The sequence below is a fragment of the Colobus angolensis genome, unplaced genomic scaffold (assembly GCF_000951035.1).
Source record: "Colobus angolensis palliatus isolate OR3802 unplaced genomic scaffold, Cang.pa_1.0 Scaffold11, whole genome shotgun sequence".
Taxonomy (NCBI): domain Eukaryota; kingdom Metazoa; phylum Chordata; class Mammalia; order Primates; family Cercopithecidae; genus Colobus; species Colobus angolensis.
This window is the reverse complement of record NW_012112030.1, coordinates 9317919-9338527: the sequence shown is the minus strand read 5'-3', so window position 1 is coordinate 9338527 and position 20609 is coordinate 9317919. Positions and strand designations below refer to the sequence as shown.

At 43.3% G+C, this 20609-nt stretch overlaps 1 protein-coding gene across 1 annotated transcript in view; it reads left to right on the top strand.

The window, feature by feature from the left end:
- GRIN2B (glutamate receptor, ionotropic, N-methyl D-aspartate 2B) overlaps nt 1-20240 on the top strand; it is a 418720-nt gene extending 398480 nt beyond the window's left edge. The window contains exons 10-13 of the mRNA XM_011954126.1: nt 9522-9682; nt 11478-11665; nt 14218-14456; nt 16810-20240. Of these exons, the coding sequence (XP_011809516.1) occupies nt 9522-9682; nt 11478-11665; nt 14218-14456; nt 16810-18666 (2445 nt within the window). The 3' untranslated portion in view covers nt 18667-20240. The remainder of the gene's footprint in view (nt 1-9521; nt 9683-11477; nt 11666-14217; nt 14457-16809) is intronic.
- The last annotated feature ends 369 nt before the right edge of the window (nt 20241-20609 follow it).

Below are 20609 nucleotides of genomic sequence, written 5' to 3'. Positions count from 1 at the left end.
TCAAGCAATCCTCCTGTCTCAGCCTCCCAAGTAGCTGGGAATACAGGTGTGCTCCACCACATCTGGCTAACTTTTGTATTTTTAGTAAAGATAGGGTTTTGCCATGTTGGCCAGGCTGGTCACAAACACCTGACTTCAGGTGATCCACCAACCTCAGCTTCCCAAAGCGCTGGGATTACAGGCGTGAGCCACCATGCCTGGCCAAAATTGTCTTTTCAATGTAAGCACAGATTACCTCCTTTTCACATCTGTCCCAAGCACTTATGGGCCATGGAACAGTGAAGGAGCTCATGCTCTCAGAAAGTCTACTCCTTGTATGGTCACCTGACCTTCTTCCCCCATTGGGCCCAACAAGGGATTATGGTAGAAGAGGAGAGATAAGATGCTTCCTCCAGCCACTTCTTCCCCTCTTCAGATGCGGCCCAGAGTCTGGAGTCACACATACATATCCCTTCACCCTACTTGGGCCATAGGGCATTATTATGGAAGATTTAGTGATGGGCAACACAGTTTGGTGCAACATCCCTGGGCTAAGGAAGATAATATCAGTTGCTGTACTTGCTTGGTAGTTCCTGGAAAAACTGAGAAGATCGAAAGATAGAAGAGTTGTAAAAAGACTTCAGGAGCATGGGGCATATGACTCGTCCCTCCTATCCCTGAATATTTACCTTAGAGAAATGAAAACATGTTCACTCAAAAACCTGTACATGAATGTTTACAGCTGCTCTACTCACAGTTACCTGAAAGTAACTCAAATGGCCTTCAATAGATAAATGGATCAACTGGTGTATTCACATAATGGAATACTACTCAGCAATACTAAGGAATGACCTGCAGATACATGCAAAGGCCTACAGATGAATCTCAAAGGCATTATCATAAGTAAAAAAGCCAGTCTCAAAAGGTTATGTACTATAGGATTCCATTTATATGACATTTTAGAAAAGGCAAAACTATGGGATAGAGTGGCTGGAGGTTAAGAGCAAAGAGAGTGTGTGACTTGAAAGGAGTGGCACCAGGGAGCTTTTTGAGTAATGGATTTGTTTTGTGTCTTGATTGTGGTGGTGACTGCAAGATTCCATACGTGGCTAAAATTCATGACAATAAAAGTCAATAATTTAAAAATACTATTAAAATATAAAATAGGGTAATGACAATAACAATAATAACAGGAGGGTGCTGAATAGGTAAAAATGTGGTGTCTTCAGAATTCTGACATGCTGCCACCTCATAATTAGTAACCCAGGCCCAAAGCCATTCGCATCTCCTAAGCCTTTCCCACCTTTTCTCTTGGGTGCCTGGAAGGGCTGAGTGCCATTTGGGCATTGATTCTTTTTGTGATGCAAATGTAAAATCAGAAGTAATGGAATGAATATTTATGTGTAGGATTGTCAAGCTTTGAAGACAAAAGCCCCCAGATTCCATATCTCATATGGATGGATCCCTGCAAATAGGATGTCCAATATCCACCTCTGCAAGGTCACAGCACCTGTTTGTCCTAATTTGCATATGCTGATGGGACATAGACTGAATGAGCAGAGCCATTTTGCAGGGAAGCCAACTACCCAAGAAGGAAGTTCCTCGCCATCCTCTTCATTTTAGCAGAGCTGCTTTCATTTTTGTGCTGTCATTCACCGGATCTGACTCTGATCATCGTCCTTGGGACTGTATGACAGCTGATCAGAAGATGGCCTTGACTGGTGGTCAGAATGACCACTGCTTGTACACCATCAGTATTTAGGACCTTCTTGGTTTTGTTTTCAGAACCTGCTCTTCTCCTGGTGCCAGGACCTCAAAGTATGTTTCTTCATTCTCACCCTGGAAACTAACCAGGTTGGAGGAGGAGTCTTAAAGCAGAGCGTTCCTCTAGTGTAAATTGATGTTAACGCCCCATCTTCACCCTTTCAAATCCAATCCACCCTCCCTGCCAGCTTCAATTCAGCCTCCTTCTAGAAACCTTTCAGGAAATGTATATGTCAGTGGTGTGCACCTCTGTGGTTTTGTATGTTAGCTAGTAGTGTAGGGACATATCTGATGATATGTCTGTTCCTTCTTATCTGACTGTAGCACCCATACCCTCACCAGAGCTCAGGGCCTCCTCAGCTCTTGTCTCTCCATCTTACTCCTTTCAGCCTGTTTTTCACACCAGCACCTGAGGACTTTTTCTAACACAAAAACCCAATCTTGTCATTCTGGCAGAGTTCCTTAGTTGCTTCCAATGGTGATGATGAAGATGATGATGACGATGATGATGCTAGTAATAATGATAGTAACAATAGCTAACATCGTATCTTTATCAGCCAGGCACAGTGCCAATACTTTGCCCAGATTGACTGGTTGAATACTTAAACTTTATGAGGTAGGTGCTATTAGCAGCCTATTGTACAAATGTAGAAACTGGGGTACAGAGAAGTTAAGTGAGTTGATCAAGGTCACACAGCTATCAAGTGGCATAGCTGGGATCTGAATCAGGCAGCTTAACTCCAGAAGCTCTGCTGTTTCTCATCCCTTAGATTATGAACTTTAAACTCCTTTGCACAGAATTCAACTTTCTTTGTGATCCAGGCCCTGCTTCCTTCTTCAGCTGTGTCAGCCTCCTGTCACCATGGCCATACCTGCTAGGCTCTGGCAACAATAAGCTGCTTGTGGTCTCTGATCATGCCCAGTCTCTCTCACCGTCTTGTGTCTTTGAACACTCGTCTCTATCTAGAAACCATTTTGCTCCTCTTGTTCAAATGGTTAAGTCTTAGCTCCAGTGCACAGGCTCTGGGATACCATTGAGACAGCCCCTGTGTTCTGTTCTCCCACTGCTGGGGGGGGGGGGGCACAGCTGCTCATAGCACCCGCCACATTATTTATAGCCCCTGGTCACACCAAGCTTGTCCTCCCATGTCAAGGCCTCTGCATTTGCTGTTTCTAAGCCTGATACACTCTCCCCCTGGTCTTTGTATGCCTGGTTCTTTCTTATCATTCAGGTCTCAGTTCAGATGCCACCTTCTCAGAGAGGCCTTTTCAGGACAGCCAGTCTAAACTTGTTCTCCTACCAATCACTCTTTATCCTATTACACTGTTTCAATTTCTTCCTAGCACTTCATTTTCACTATTTGAAATCATCTGTTTCCCTCACCTGTTGCTACACAGCAAACTAGCCCAACACTTAGTGGCTTAAAGCAAGAAGATTTTATTGTATTTTACTGTTTTGTGGGTCAGATATTTGGGTAGGGCTTGGCTGAGTGATTCTTCTACTTCGTGTAGCATTGACTGATATTCAGTGGGAGGCTGGGCTGGGCTGGAGAGTCCATAATGGCTTTACTCTCTAATGCCTGGTGCCCTGACTGGAATGGATAGAAGTCCAGGGCTCAGCTAGGACTGCAGATGGGAGCACCTGTAGGTGGAATCTCCAGCATGGTGGCCTCAGGGTTGTTGGACTTCTAACATGGTACACCGATTCCCTCAGAGCAAGGTTCCCAAAGGCCAAGGTGGAAGCTGCAAAGCTTCTTCTGCCCTTGCCTCAGAAGTTCCAGAATGTTACTTCTGCCAACCTCTACTGGTTGAGCAAGTCACCTAGGCCAGCTCAAAATCAAGGTGGGGAGGGGACATGGACCTCTTTTCCATAGAGTGGCAAATAATTTGTGGCTGACTTTAGTCAACCCTAGGGGAGGCTATGGGGGGAGGATTGCTTGAGGCTGGGAGTTCAGTACCAACCTTTACAACATGGAGAGAGCCCATCTCTACAAAAGATTGCTTAGAAATTTAAAAAATAAAAAACAGGCTTACTATTTGTCTCTCTTCTTTATAATGTGAACTCCTTGAAGGCAAGATCATACTCTTCTGCAATAATGCATCCTCAGCACCTCCTCTGTACACAATAAACACCAACAAATACTTGCTAAATACTTGTATAAATGAATGAAATGAATAAATAAATGAAATGAAAAAGTAAATGTATGAAAAACTGAATGAATATCTATATTTCTGACTTTCTGTAATGGAAGCTCCTTGAAAACTGGGTCTGAATTTTTTCATCTTTGTATCTCTGTTCCTAATACAGTCTCCTGCACTAATAGATGCTGGGCAAATATTTGCCAAATGAATGGATGCATTTTAATTATCATAGTTAAAGGAGACAATGTAACTTATACCCAGTACATACATAGGTATTGAATAAGAGTGGCAATTATTAATGACTTACAATGCCTAATACATAGGAAAATCAATTTATATTTTTATTTCACAATTTTAAAAATGGACCAGATCTGTACTTCCCTGATTTGCTCCTCTCTTCCTTTCTTTCTCCAGCAGGCTGTATGAAAAGCTCTCTAGTGGGGAGGTGGCAGCCAAAAGAGTCCAGGACCCTAATGTCTGCTCATCTCTGGGTGGGGGCTTTGACTCCTGGCCCTTGAGCACCTTTCTCCTTGCATGGCTGCCGAGACTAATTCACTTTGAGGTCATTAAAATGGAGGCTGAGATGATCTGAACAGCTCAGAGGCCTGAATTCTGATTCCCTGCTGCTCTCCAGGAAAATCAAATGAGATTACAGTTCTTTTAACATTCTGGCATTGTTTTGCCCTTGTGCAAGTGCACGCTCACAGCAATTGCTTGAAGCCCTGTGTTAAATGCAGTGGGAAGGATGGGAGTTGGCATTTGATTTGCCACAAAAGGAAGGATAGCCTCACTACGTGGCCCCACTTACAGCGTGTGGCTTCACTCCCCAGTAGGCAGGCAGTAGGACTGTTCAGCTAGCATTTCAACTGGCAAAGGGAAGGCCATACTCAGGGGTCAAGTCTCAGCTTGTCCTCCCACTATACTGTGTGGGCTTGAACAACTTGTTTGATCTCTTCAGGGCTTCGGTTTCCTCATCTATGAAATGGGGCCCTCCCTGTCTGTGTTATTTTCCTATCCAAATCTGTGTTGATTGATCATTCCAATCTGGGTGACTCCTAGAAAAAGATTCCACATTCAAGGAAGCTCTATGACCAAAGGTGATTAATAAAGAGTACTGGGCCCGGCGTGGTGGCTCTCGCCTGTAATCCTAGCACCTTGGGAGGCCAAGCAGAGTGGATCGCTTGAGGCCAGGAGTTGGAAACCAGCCTGGCCAACATGACGAAACCCTGTCTCTACTAAAAGTACAAAAATTAGTGGGGGTGTGGTGGCTCACATCTGTAGTCCCAGCTACCTGGGAGGCTGAGGTGGGAGGATCACATGAGCCTGGGAGGTTGAGGTTTCAGTGAGCCAAGATCACAACACTGCACTCCAGCCTGGGTGACAGAGTGAGACTCTATTTCAAAAAAAAAAAAAAAAAAGAAAGTAAAGAGTACTGTATACATTTCCCTACTTTGAAATCAGACTGAGTTTTTTAATTCAATTACTGAGCTCCCTGATATATTAGGCTTTTAAATTTGTTTAAAAATTATTTTTTCAGGGTCCTCCCTGTTCTATTAATGTTAAGACTTCTGGTTCTTGACAGTGCTAAATTTTTCTCCTTCCCAAAGCCCTAGAAAGCACTGATTGCCACTCAGGCTACACTAGTGCCATATAATGCCTTACAGCTTGGGGTAAGTTTTATTACAAGGGCATTTATTGGAAGCATGACGATATATGGAAGATTATTTTTTCCTTCTTCCCCATGGCCTCCCTAAACAGTTATCCATGAATGTGAATTTTAGTACGGTTCAAGTTCCAATGACAGCATAAAAAATCTCTGTTTTATGTAAACTTCACAGATCTCACCAAGCTGAGACAAGAATTTTCAAAAGAAAAAGCAACTCACTGCTTTGGCTAATTCTGGGGCAATGTTCTCTCCCTGTTGGCCTCCAGACTGGCCTAGTTTAAGGAACAAATTAGAGAATAAGAATTTTCAATCTTAGGGAACATTGCCTTACATAGGACAATTTTAAATGTTAGAACTTCATCTCCATAGAAGCAACTAAGAATTTTGAGATTTTTTAACATATTATCTTATTCATTAAAATAATACTTCCAGAAAAGAGGGTAGGTCCATAAATTCAAGTAATTTGCCCATGTTCATGCAGCTGGCCTGAGACAAAGCTGAAATCCAAATTCAAATTCTCTGCCTCTAAGACCAGCACTTCCTCCTTCTTCCCCAGTACTGACTGCTTGGTTTCTCTGATTATTTTGATGATGATTATGATGATTTGTTTGTTTGGAGACAGAATCTTGCTCTGTCACCCAGGCTGAAGTGCAGTGGCACAATCTTGGCTTACTGCAACCTCCACCTCCTGGGCTCAAGCAGTCCTTACACCTCAGCCTCACAGGTAGCTGGGACCACAAGTGCATGCCACCACACATGGCTAATTTTTATATTTTTGGTAGAGATGGGATTTCACCATGTTGGCCAGGCTGGTGTCAAACTCCTGAGCTCAAGTGATCCACCCACTTTGGCCTTCCAAAGTGCTGGAATTACAGGCATCAGCCACTGCACCTGGCCTGATTATTTTCATTTGAAAGATGCCTTAACTATATAAGTCTTGCTATGTTATTATCTAATTCCTTTAGTGTTAATTTATTTTCAAATACTTCCTCCCAGTTGGTGGCTTATCTTTTTTATGATCTTAACTGCATCTTTCAAAAAGAAGTTCTTATTTTTATGTACTCCAATTTATCGTTTACCTTGTTTTGGTGGATTGCGCTTTTGGTGTTGTAGCTAAGAAATCTCTAACTCAAGATTACAAATATTTTCTCCTATATTTTCTACAAGTTTTATAATTCTAGCATTTACATTTTAGGTATATCATCCACTTTAAGTTCTGTGTATCTTATGAGGTGTGAAATGAAGTTCCTTTTTAGCAAACAGATATCTATTCCAACACCATTTGTTAAAGGCCATTCTCTCTCCACTGAATTGCCCTTGTACCATATATGTGTGGCTCTGTTAGTGGGCACTCTATCCTGTTCCATTGATCTGACTGTATGCTAATGCCACACTGTCATGATTACTGTAGCTTTATAATGAATTGTAAAGTCAGGTAGTGTAAATCCTTTAACATTTTCTTTTTCTTTTTTCAAAGTGATCTTGGCTATTCTAGACCCTTTATCATTTCTTTAGCTTTTATTTATTCAGGGATACAATTAGAAAACAGAATTTAGAAATCTGAAAATAATTTAAAATTAAAAATTGCTATATAAAAAGCTGTATGAAAACTGCCTATAATGTAGCTTCATCAGGAAGTGAGGCCCTCTGGGCACTGGATTCCATTTAGTTAATGTAAAATTGTTGCATATACCTTGCATGGCTTGTCATTTTTTCAGAAAAATTCAAGTATAATCATTTATACCAGAATTGTACTGGACATGATTGCAATTTTCATTGATGTTTCAGAAAATCCCTTGGGCCCTAGAGTATCTTAGTCATTATAAACATAGTTGTCGTTGTCCTAGTATTGTGGGGAATTACTGATTAAAGGGAGTTAATTAGTTGTATTGCTGTCTACCATAGTTATTTACTCTACTTTTGATTTGGGGAATGCCTTTCTTCAAACATCTGAAGTGTTATGTTTGATAGTGATATGCAAAGCAATCTGGGTCTGTCTCTTCCAATAAAGCATATCCCTATTTACTTTAAACTTGCTATCTGCTGGAGACAGTGAGGAGTGACTATTAATTAGGCGAATTTAGCTCTGATCTGTTAGCTATCAATGCCACTGTGTGATGTGGAGCAAATTACTTACCCTCTTTGGGTTTCATCATTTGTGAAATGAAAGGTTTGGGCTAGTTAACCCTGAGTGGCCCATTTGGCTCTAGATTTTTCTTACTCTTTTGTAGTGTTTTTATCCACTTAAAAATTATAACCCCTTTCAAAACTTTTAATGTCAAAAAGCTCTGTGATGAGTCAGAGGGGGAGCTCTCTCAGTAAGGAAGTAGTAGTTGCTTGATGCATCACAGATTGCCTAACACCACGGCATGACTCTACTTTTAACTGTGGCCAGCACTGAGCAATTAAGATGGCATTTATGGCTCCTGGTGCTGAGATATTTTGTGGCCCATGGAACTCCCATATTCTAAGAAGGAAAAGAATTTCTTCTAATCCCAAGCAATTTCAAAGCTTCAGAGTTCTCCTGAGTTGGCAGGTTAGATTTTCAAATGTATCTCCAAAGTAAATGGTACTATTACTTGAAACCAAGAGGACTTCAAATATCTTCATTGTCGTTCCGATGCCAAAGCACAGCACAGCTACAATGATCATTGCTGTACTAATGGAATGAGAAGCTTAGAGAGCCAGTTTACTGGGAGATGCAGAATAGAGACCCAAATTAAAAATAGTATAAGAGAACATTTAGTAGGCACTTACTGTGTGCCAGGTGCTGTGCCAAGCACTTCATATGAATTATATTAGTTAATTCTCACAATAATATTGAAATCTAGGCATTATCATCTCCTTCTTACAAATGAGGACAGGATGCACAGAGAGTTTATGCTACTTGTCCAAGGTCACACAGTGGTAAGTGGTGGAGCTGGTCTTCAATCCGTATGTTTCAATCTAGAGTTTAAACTCTTAGTGATGACATCAGAGACTAGGTAGCACATTTAAAGAGTAATTGCATGTGTAGGATTACAGTGATCTAGACAGAGAATAACCCGTTCTGATGGGTCACCTTTGGGTAGACTTGATGGAAGAAAGAATTCACAGATTTCTTGAAGAAATTGTTTTGAGTTTTATTTTGAAACGAAAGATGTAAATTGGCCTAGAGAGATAGATGAGTTGGCACTGAGGAGATGGACTATATGAGGCCATGAAGACACAAATGAACAAATTTTGTGTTCAGGAAGCAACATAAAGACTTACGCATTGCAGAGTGATAGCCAGAAATAAAACTGATGTCATAGGGATGAAAATCCAAGAGGTTTCACTTTATTATAATAGGCATTGGAGATGCACTCTCAGTCTCAAGCAAGAAAGGGAACATAATTAAAATTGTCTTTGATTGTACAGTTTATCCTACAACTCATGTGGGATAAATATGAGCTTTGAGTGCATCAGGGAAGGTCAAAAGAAAATTTCTTAGCAAAACATATTTGATACTCAACAAATTATCTTCAGGAGTACCACATAGCTCACCTCACTAAGGCCCTATGGCCAAAATAGTGCAATGACTGTGTATTTAGGCCTTTAAGAGACCTGAATACAGATTTTACATAATTTTTAGAAATAAAGGTCACTAGTCCACCTCAGTTAAGCCACCAGCACATTCCTCTGGCCCATCAACACTGGTGTTGTGTAGTGTACACAAAAGGAACACAGAAGGGTTATAGATTAAAGTCAGGGTTGGGCAAATAGAAATCTCTCAACAATACGTACTAAATTGAATTGAATTGAAGTCTGCTTTCAGATAGCAATGGCTGCTCCTGAGTGAGGGCGAATGTATTTGGCGAGGTATAGTTGGGTCCCTTCCATTATAAATCCACTAATGCTAACTTAATGTCTCTTCACATTTTCTAAAATGACTTTTCTCTCTCTCTCTCCCTCCATCTCCCTCTGTCTCTATCTGTCTTTCTCTCTCCAGTTCCAGAGACCTAATGACTTCTCACCCCCTTTCCGCTTTGGGACCGTGCCCAACGGCAGCACAGAGAGAAATATTCGCAATAACTATGCAGAAATGCATGCCTACATGGGAAAGTTCAACCAGAGGGGTGTAGATGATGCATTGCTCTCCCTGAAAACAGGGTAAGAACTGCTTCCAAGCTCAGAGTCCTTGATCTGTTTCTCACATTTATTAAGCATACTATTGAATCACATGCACTAGGTATACCATGGTTGGTATCATAAAATGTTAAAGAAGACTTCATTTGCTCTTTATGGATTTCCAAGTTAAATTTGATAGTATCACTTACACCAGTGTACAAAGATTCCTATGCTATTACTTTCTTCTATGTACTTTTTACAAATTATTTTCTAGTTGCACTAATGTAACCACGAAATAAGAGTGAAATAAATGTAGAAGTAGGAGTGCAGAGTGAAGGCTAAGGTATTTGTGCCATGTATGATGTATGAAATAAAGACCAGTTGTCTAAGAGGTGAAAATTATGGTTCTGGTGTCTTATGGACAATGGAGAAAGAAAAGGGGGAAAGTGTAAATGTTTTTAGATAATTAACAGTAAGAATGTGTTGACTGATCTCCAGTGCCAGCTTGTGTTAACATACTCTGTCCTCTCGGAGTGTTTGTCCATTCATAGGAGTTCATGACCTACACATGTGTTGGCTTGCACAGTCCCAGCCAGATTGGTCCCTTTGTTCATTTGGCCTCCACAAGCTACAGCTATGGAAGATGATGGATAATGGAGCATTATAGATGTTGGGATTTGGAAGTCTAGGGGTCTTGTAGCTCATTTTCTTTGTTGTATGATGACTAAACAGCACTTGGACCTCCTCTCAATACCCTTGTAGCTCCAGCTCTGGAAAAGGCACCTAGATACATGGTTACGTAACATACTGTTAGATTCTATGTTCTCACCATAGATACGGTCACAAAAGATTTCAGAAGATGGGATTTGAGCTTGAAGGTAGGGCCACTTTGGGTATTCTGACCCCTGCTACACCCACCATTCTCATTCATATCAGGGCTTTGGTTTTTGGTGTTCCCCTTTCTATAGGTTACCTAACAAAGTGACTTAACTAATAAAAATGAAGGGAATAATGGTGTTGCTTTTCTTTCTTGCAGATCTCTCTATTGCCTGTACAGCTATATCTAAATTTCTTCCTCTACCTTTGATATGTTTAAATGTTGGTTTTAAATATTGATTCATGCCTTCCTGCCCCTATGCCTGGTCTTACTCCCTTTTTTTATATATATTTCTCCCTTGCAAAGTACAATACATAAAATGAAGTTATGTTTAGGAACTATATGCTGTAATTTATTTATTTGAGAGATCTGAATTCTTCTGTATTTTGCCTTCTCTTGTAGTTTCACTCATCTGCTCTTACACAAGCCTGTGCTGCCACCACCTCAACCCCTCACCTCTATCCTTATGCTGCACAACAGAATACTGGAAACTTCCTGACCACAAAAATAGCATTGCACATCTATTGAAACACAAACACCTACACTTATCCCCACTCCAGACTGTAATGAACTGAGAAATGAAAAATGTTATATAAATCTAACCCCATGCTATTTGTTGCTCGTTGCGGTGGTTACTTTTCATTATTTCTGTTATTATTTTTATTGATCCCTTTTTACTCCTTCTTCCTTTCAGACACAGTTTATGAGTTGGCTTCAGGCCCAACTTACATTCTCATCATTCCCAGTGGGAAGAAAAGAACTCCTCCTTTCAACCCAAAAGCACATAAAGAACAGCCTGGGATTTAGGCTTTAGAGTCTGGCAGAGTTCCAACTTAAACCTTACTTTGAACCAATTCTCCACATAGTTTTCTGGAACCCTACTGCTTCATATTAATGGCCCCATAGGTAGTTTTGTTCTAAAATTCCTCCATTGGATTTGTTTGCTTTTTTCCTGTACAGGAAACTGGATGCCTTCATCTATGATGCAGCAGTGCTGAACTATATGGCAGGCAGAGATGAAGGCTGCAAGCTGGTGACCATTGGCAGTGGGAAGGTCTTTGCTTCCACTGGCTATGGCATTGCCATCCAAAAAGATTCTGGGTGGAAGCGCCAGGTGGACCTTGCTATCCTGCAGCTCTTTGGAGATGGTGAGTTCGAGAAAGGGAAAGTGCCCATTTGTCCTCTACTGATGGCCAGTCCAAAACATCAACCTTTTCCTTTCCTCCATTTATTTAACCTGTGCATTTCCAGAAAAGCATTTCACAGTACATTGTGTAGTTTTCAGGTATATATTAGTTTCTTATTGCTGCCATAACAAAGTGCCATGCACTGAGTGGCTTAAACAACAGAAATGTAATGTCTCACAGTTCCAGAGAATAGACGTGTGAAATCACAGTGCCAGCAGGGGCAATCTCTTCTGGGGTCTGCAAGGGAGAATCTGTTTCATGCCTCTCCCATAGTATCTGGTGGTTTGCTGATAATCTTTGGCATTCCTCATCTTGTAGAAGCATACCACTGATCTCTGATTCATGTTCCTGTGGTGTTTTACCAGTGTGCATGTTTTCCCTCTGCACATGTCTGTGTTTGAATTTCCCTTTTTCTTAAGAATGCCAGTCATATTAGATTAGGGGTTCACCCTACTCTGGGATGATCTCGGCTTAATTATGTTTGCAATGACTCTATTTCCAAATAAAGTCACATCCCAAGGTATTGGGGGTTAGGACTTCAACATATATATTTTACAGGGATGATATAACATCTTTCACCCCATAATAAGGTGACAGATGGCAGGGAAGAGGATTGAAGCAGTTTGTCAAGGAGGTTTGTTTCTGGGTTGCAGGCTATAATCAAACCTTCAGGGATAAAGTAGGAGAACTGATATTAGATGTTTCATCCAGTCATCTCACATGTGGCCAGAATAATAGATGGAGCTGTGGAAGGTGTCTGCTGTTTATGTGCCCAGAGGTAGGGCAGAGAAATAAACTTGCGGCCATCTATTCATTCTTCCTGCTCTCCCTTCTTGCTCTTTCAGCTGGAAGAGGCAGGGTTAGGGTCCTCAGAGGCAGACATCACCAGCTACTCCCCAGTATCATCCTGGCAGCAGACTGAGCTGCCAACTTGAGTTGAAAAAAATCTCATCTTCTGTTTCATTATATTCCTGTCTTCTGCATCCCTCTTCACTTTATTGTACAGAGAAACTACTCTTTCTGTTAGAATCACAGAAACTAACTCAGTTATGAATGAGCAGCCAGACCCTACTTGGCTTCACCAGCCATCAGCCAAGTGGCTATCTCAATTATGTCTGCAGAAGGTTTGCCGTTAAGGATGAGATCAGAAGCAGAAGACCACAGGTGGATTTTTAGAATCCAGGTGAAGTTGTCTGCTCCGCTAGTTAGGAGAATCATAGTTTAATCAAAATAATAATAATAATAATAATAATGATAATAATAAGGGAAAAGTGATTTGATTAACATTGGAAACAGGAGAATGTTTTAGTTGGAGTGTTACCAAGCCGTTTTGGTATAAGAGCTTCTGTAATTTTAGTGTAGCTGTCACTCAAAGGCAATAATGGAGACTATACCCATCAGAAAGAGATGATTTGCAAAAGTTGCCAAAACTTTAGTCAGATTATGCAAGCAAAGTTCAGTTTTTTAGCCAAACTAGAACTATTGGAATAGGCAATTTTCTCCATGAGATTTTCAGAATGCTTGTCTAGAACTAGATGCATTCTAGGGCACATGGTTTCTTTTACTTTCCTTTTGTCTGGGACCTCTTCCTACTTCCTAGTGTCTGGTGAAGTGGAAAAAGGTCGTTGAAATCTGACATGAATTAAAGCAATCAAAGCACGGTTAAACTATGTGTAAAGAAGGCAAGTCTGAATTTGGGAGTCTTATTTTATTCAAGCTTACTCCTCTTTGCTCTTTATTTTCTTCAGCAAGAGATCAGTAAATCTGAGGGGCCCTAGGGAATCAATCGATCTCTCTGCCTCTCTCCTCCCTACCCAATCTGCTTTGCACAATTTTAAGGGCAATTCTCTGAATCACTCATTCGATTATGTTATTCCCCACTGTCTGTAATATTAAGTGCAGAATGCTTAATCTGATACTCTGGTCTTCAGCCCTCTCATATCAATCTTTTTTATTCAGCTTCTTTTGCCTACTGTGTCTTTTTCTGTTTGAACTGTTCTGCATGCCTTTCCTTAAACAAGCATTGTGTGTTCCCACCGATCATACTATTCCTGCTGCTGGAGTGCCTTTTTGTACAATGTAAATTAAAATTCATCCATCCAGCATGCCCACTTCCAACTCCTACTTATTTCACGAAAACCCACTGGCCATGCTATCCACAGAATTACCGTCACCACTTTGAACTCTTGTTACCTGCAGACAGCTTGTCATTGTGATTATTTATATGCCAATTTATACAGGCTAGATAATGGAGAGTGGGAGCAACGTCTCATGTGTTCATAGCGCCTGCAGTACTCACATGAAGTTTTTATTGAATGCTTACTGAGTACGTTGATGAATTAGTATGTAATGGCATTAATAAGATTACTATTAACTTCTTTCATTTCCTTTTTGTCTCCTTGTCTCTTTTCCTTTTACGTATCTTTCTTGCTCAATACCCCGCTTTTTCCCTTTTCTCTACTCCTTTCCTGTCTCCTCTTTTTATCTATTTTCCTTCTCTGTCCTTTCCCCAGGGGAGATGGAAGAACTGGAAGCTCTCTGGCTCACTGGCATTTGTCACAATGAGAAGAATGAGGTCATGAGCAGCCAGCTGGACATTGACAACATGGCAGGGGTCTTCTACATGTTGGGGGCGGCCATGGCTCTCAGCCTCATCACCTTCATCTGCGAACACCTTTTCTATTGGCAGTTCCGACATTGCTTTATGGGTGTCTGTTCTGGCAAGCCTGGCATGGTCTTCTCCATCAGCAGAGTAAGTGTTTTGATTTAAATGCCTAGAGCTTGTTAGGGACAGCTTAGCCTAGCACTGTGCAAAGCAGAGAGACCCAAGAGGACACTATCTCCACCCCCATGTTGCTCAAGCAAGAAACCACATCATGTATGTTTTCTCAGGAGTTTGTGTGATATGATTGCAAGCGGCTCAGAAAAGTGGGTGATACCCTATTTCCTTCAAGAAACAGCTTTGTGTGTGGGATTTGGGCATTTGGTTCTCTATGGGAACTGACAGATCTGTCAAAATGGAAAATTTGGCTTTTTACCAAATGCCTTTCATCACCATCACCATTAGTTGGTTCTGTATAAACTGTATTAACTATCTAATCCTTTAAAAATGTACGTTTCTGTTTAAATAATTATATGTAACATATCTCTCTTATTTTAACATACAAAGGTATATTATTAGTTGTTTCACTCTATGTTTTAACCATGTGTTGGTTATGGAGAGTTAAAGAGCTTAACAGAACCTTCAGAAATAAGCTCTGACTCATAAGAAATTTACATTCCAGAAACTTCCCTAGTTGGAGCAAGAGTGAAAACTCTTAGGTCATTCTTTATTTAGGTCTCCTCTTCATTCCTAGTCCAAAATGAGACACTAGGAAGACAGTTTTGTGTATGAGCAGAAGGTCACAGGGAGAAGTTTCTTAAAAAGTGAGCTTCTTTTGATTTTGTTAATAAAGTGGAGAGACTAATTCATGAGAATGAATGAAGGTCTAGGTTCCAGATATGGCCAACTTTGACTCAAATGGAGTTTTGTATTAATGAGAAAATTGATTTCTCATTATTTCATGTTTTCATCTTTTTCCTATAGTATTTTACTGATAGAGAACAATTTCTCCATTTCCTCTCTGGCTGTGAGTTCATTCAGGCCATCAAGTGAGCTCAGAACAGGAGGATGGAACTTGGGGGTGGTGATGATCCCTGAGCCATGTTGCTTCCCTGGTAGCCCTTCCCTAGAATGCCAGAAGCCATGGGAGCTGGTGATCTGTAATAAAAACCCCATTTATGATGTTTGACACGATCAATGCCTCTATAGAGGAAAAAAGGCTTGGAATTTTCTCTTGACCTTAATCAGGAAGAGTTAGAAGAACAGGGAAAGTGGAATAACCTCACCTTGAAGATCTTCCGTCTTGCTGATGCCCTGTGGGACAATGAGACTTACCTTGTCTAAACCTTTCTTCTTTCCCATTTGGCTATGATTCTTCTAACCCTCTCCCCTCTCACTCCCACCCACCGAGACAACTTACCTTTCCAAATTAGTCCCATTTGTTGTAATGACACAATTCAAACAACCTCTTTTCAAATACTTTCCCTAGCCAGGGAGAAAAGTTCCAAGTTTGTCCACCTTTCCAGGCAGGGAGCAAGATGTGAGCAGGAGGTTGGCTTGACTTTAGAATCAAACATACTGAGCCCTCCAGGAACCCAGCCCATTGCCTCTCCTGCACAGTGTCCTTCAAAGCCCTGTACAAGAAGCTGTACATAGGGAGCTCTCGATCAATACTAATTTGTTAAGATGTTAATTATTGATGATAATATTAAGTGAGTGAGAAAGTATAAGAAGGAAAACAGGAACTAAAGAGAGAATAAATGAGAGAATTCAACAAGGGAGTTATTTATTCCTATTTAGTACTGGCTGTTTGTCCCAATTCTTCCCTCCCACAGTGTAGAACACAGCAGGAGAAAAATCCTTCATTGACCCCAGGGCTTCCTAATTCTCTCTTTCTGTGAATTTTGTTCATGCTTGGCTCAAGAAGAGAATTGCTCAGCTGTCATTTGGTGACCGCAATTCTAAAACCTGCTTAAAATTTGTCAGAGCTGGAAAACAGTGGCAATTGTGAGCTACTGAGCTCCCCTGTGCTTTACTGTCAGCCAGGTGTGGCCAGCCACGGCAGAGCAACCTCAGCGTCCATAGAGCATGGCCGTTTATTTCCAGAAGACTGACAATATTTTTTGCTATGGGTTGATATCATGGCCTCATTTTTAAGATGTGAAAATCTAGGCATAGAAAACCACGGTAAGTCAACAGTGAAGCTGAGGCAAAAATGCCATATCTTATAATTCCAGTCCCTTTGCTCAAGTTACTGGGTGTGGCCATGCCCCCTCTCTGATGGCCAGGTCACTGACCTCGTCTCATGGCATGACAGTCACCAAATTCAGGGGTATAAATTAGACAAGCTTCTAGCCACATCTAATAGTATACTAGACTATTCGCTTCATGCTTTCCCTGATTTTTTCTTATCCAGTTGGGGCAATTATTGGTGGGAGAGTGTTTTTTGTGGTCATTTCTAGCCTCTCTGGAGATCTAACCTGTCCCCGCGTTCTTGCTTCAGGGCATCTACAGCTGCATCCATGGGGTGGCGATCGAGGAGCGCCAATCCGTAATGAACTCCCCCACCGCAACCATGAACAACACACACTCCAACATCCTGCGCCTGCTGCGCACGGCCAAGAACATGGCTAACCTGTCTGGTGTGAACGGCTCCCCGCAGAGCGCCCTGGACTTCATCCGAAGGGAGTCATCCGTCTATGACATCTCGGAGCATCGGCGCAGCTTCACACATTCTGACTGCAAATCCTACAACAACCCGCCCTGTGAGGAGAACCTCTTCAGTGACTACATCAGTGAGGTGGAGAGAACGTTCGGGAACCTGCAGCTGAAGGACAGCAACGTGTACCAAGATCACTACCACCATCACCACCGGCCCCATAGCATCGGCAGTGCCAGCTCCATCGATGGGCTCTACGACTGTGACAACCCACCCTTCACCACCCAGTCCAGGTCCATCAGCAAGAAGCCCCTGGACATCGGCCTCCCCTCCTCTAAGCACAGCCAGCTCAGTGACCTGTACGGTAAATTCTCCTTCAAGAGCGACCGCTACAGTGGCCACGATGATTTGATCCGCTCCGATGTCTCTGACATCTCAACCCACACCGTCACCTACGGGAACATCGAGGGCAATGCCGCCAAGAGGCGTAAGCAGCAATATAAGGACAGCCTGAAGAAGCGGCCCGCCTCGGCCAAGTCCCGCAGGGAGTTTGACGAGATCGAGCTGGCCTACCGTCGCCGACCGCCCCGCTCCCCTGACCACAAGCGCTACTTCAGGGACAAGGAAGGGCTACGGGACTTCTACCTGGACCAGTTCCGAACAAAGGAGAACTCACCCCACTGGGAGCACGTGGACCTGACCGACATCTACAAGGAGCGGAGTGATGACTTTAAGCGTGACTCGGTCAGCGGAGGAGGGCCCTGTACCAACAGGTCCCACATCAAGCACGGGGCAGGTGAGAAACACGGCGTGGTCAGTGGGGTACCTGCACCTTGGGAGAAGAACCTGACCAACGTGGAGTGGGAGGACCGGTCCGGGGGCAACTTCTGCCGCAGCTGTCCCTCCAAGCTGCACAACTACTCCACGACGGTGACGGGTCAGAACTCGGGCAGGCAGGCGTGCATCCGGTGCGAGGCTTGCAAGAAAGCAGGCAACCTGTATGACATCAGCGAGGACAACTCCCTGCAGGAACTGGACCAGCCGGCTGCCCCGGTGGCGGTGACGTCAAACGCCTCCACCACTAAGTATCCTCAGAGCCCGACTAATTCCAAGGCCCAGAAGAAGAACCGGAACAAACTGCGCCGGCAGCACTCCTACGACACCTTCGTGGACCTGCAGAAGGAAGAAGCCGCCCTGGCCCCGCGCAGCGTAAGCCTGAAAGACAAGGGCCGATTCATGGATGGGAGCCCCTACGCCCACATGTTTGAGATGTCAGCTGGCGAGAGCACCTTTGCCAACAACAAGTCCTCAGTGCCCACTGCCGGACATCACCACCACAACAACCCCGGCGGCGGCTACATGCTCAGCAAGTCGCTCTACCCTGACCGGGTCACGCAAAACCCTTTCATCCCCACTTTTGGGGACGACCAGTGCTTGCTCCATGGCAGCAAATCCTACTTCTTCAGGCAGCCCACGGTGGCGGGGGCGTCGAAAGCCAGGCCGGACTTCCGGGCCCTTGTCACCAACAAGCCGGTGGTCTCGGCCCTTCATGGGGCCGTGCCAGCCCGTTTCCAGAAGGACATCTGTATAGGGAACCAGTCCAACCCCTGTGTGCCTAACAACAAAAACCCCAGGGCTTTCAATGGCTCCAGCAATGGGCATGTTTATGAGAAACTTTCTAGTATTGAGTCTGATGTCTGAGTGAGGGAACAGAGAGGTTAAGGTGGGTACGGGAGGGTAAGGCTGTGGGTCGTGTGATGCGCATGTCACGGAGGGTGACGGGGGTGAACTTGGTTCCCATTTGCTCCTTTCTTGTTGTTTTAGTTTATTTATGGGATCCTGGAGTTCTGGTTCCTACTGAGGGCAACCCCGGTGACCAGCACCATCTCCCCTCCTTTTCACAGTTCTCTCCTTCTTCCACCCCTATCAGCCATTCCTGTTCCCATGAGATGATGCCATGGGCCCTCTCAGCAGGGGAGTGTAGAGCGGAGAAAAGAAGGGCTCCATGCGAGCTTCCTCCTGGTGTGGAAGAGCTCCTTGACATCCTCTTTGAGTGAAGTTGGGAGAACCAGAAAGAGGCTATGTGAGCACGAAGGTAGCTTTTCCCAAAACTGATCTTTTCATTTAGGTGAGGAAGCAAAAGCATCTACGTGAGACCATTTAGCACACTGCTTGTGAAAAGAAAGAGGCTCTGGCTAAATTCATGCTGCTTAGATGACATCTGTCTAGGAATCGTGTGCCAAGCAGAGGTTGGGAGGCCATGTGTGTTTATATATAAGCCAAAAAATGCTTGCTTCAACCCCATGAGACTCGATAGTGGTGGTGAACAGGAACAAAAGGTCATCGGTGGCAGAGTGGATTCTTGAATAAACTGGAAAGTACGTTATGATAGTGTCCCACAGTGCCTTGGAGGCAAGAGCAGGTGGATTGTGCATGCATGTGTGTTCATGCACACTTGCACCCACGTGTAGTCCGGTGCCTCAAGATAAGGCAACCTTGACTCTGTTGTTTCTTTCAATATCCCCAAGCAGTGTGATTGTTTGGCTTATATACAGACAGAGATGGCCATGTGTTACCTGAATTTTGGCTGTGTCTCCCTTCATCCTTCTTGAATAAGGAGAATGAAAATTCTTGATAAAGAAGAATCCATGGTCTAGACAAAAAAAAGGTGGTGAGCAATCCTGCAAGAGCAAGGTGCAAAAACAAGTCCTCAGTGGTTGGCAGTTTTTTCCAACCAGTTTGAACCAAGAACTTTCCAGGAAGGCTAAAGGGAAACAGAATTTTCACAGCCACGATTCTTTTGCCCACACTTGAGAGCAAAAGATTCTACAAAGCTCTTTTGAGCATTTAGACTCTTGGCTGGCCAAGGTTTGGGGAGGAGCAAAGCCACCTTTGAAGAATTAAGGAATCGTGTATGATAGGGTAAGTGAGAGAGGGGGATGTTTCCAATGCTTTGATCCCTTCTTACTTAACCTGAAGCTAGAAGAGCAGGCTTCTTCCCCCAAAACTGATTACAACTGCTGTGGAGCAGACAGTTAAGAGAAATGAACTTGACAATTAAGAGAAATGAGCTTCACTCCATGAGTGTAGCTCAGGAGGTACAAAGAGAGGGGAAGAGACTTGGCAATGGGAGAGGGGGGCAGAGAGGGATCCTCCACCACCTCTTTGGGCCTGGCTCCCTGGGAATGTGACTTGAGCCCAGAGTGAACACTTTTGGTAGAAGCCCTTCCACCTTCCTACAACACCTTGTTTCCCTCTCAGATTGTACCATTGAGGAATAAAAAAAAAAGATATACATGTATAAAACTCCAGGGATGAGAGTACCGGCAGACATGATGCTCCCTTAACATTGGAAAATTGAGAAGGGAAATGAATATGTATCACAGCCGGTCCTGAAACTTGGGGTAGGGCTATTCCATGGGTCAGTTCCACTGTCCTGCCATCCTCCCCTACACAGGGTGGCATCCAGAGAGCCCCGGGTCTGTGTGGAAGCTTGACTACAGGATCGCCATGTTGCACACAGGACACATAAACCAGAAAGGTGCTCATCCTCCTCTGGAAGGAAGCTGCCATGTCTCTTCAAGTCACTCCCTCCAGGGCTGCTCTTCGCCCCTGTTCGCCCTCACTCGCGACCCTTCCTCATC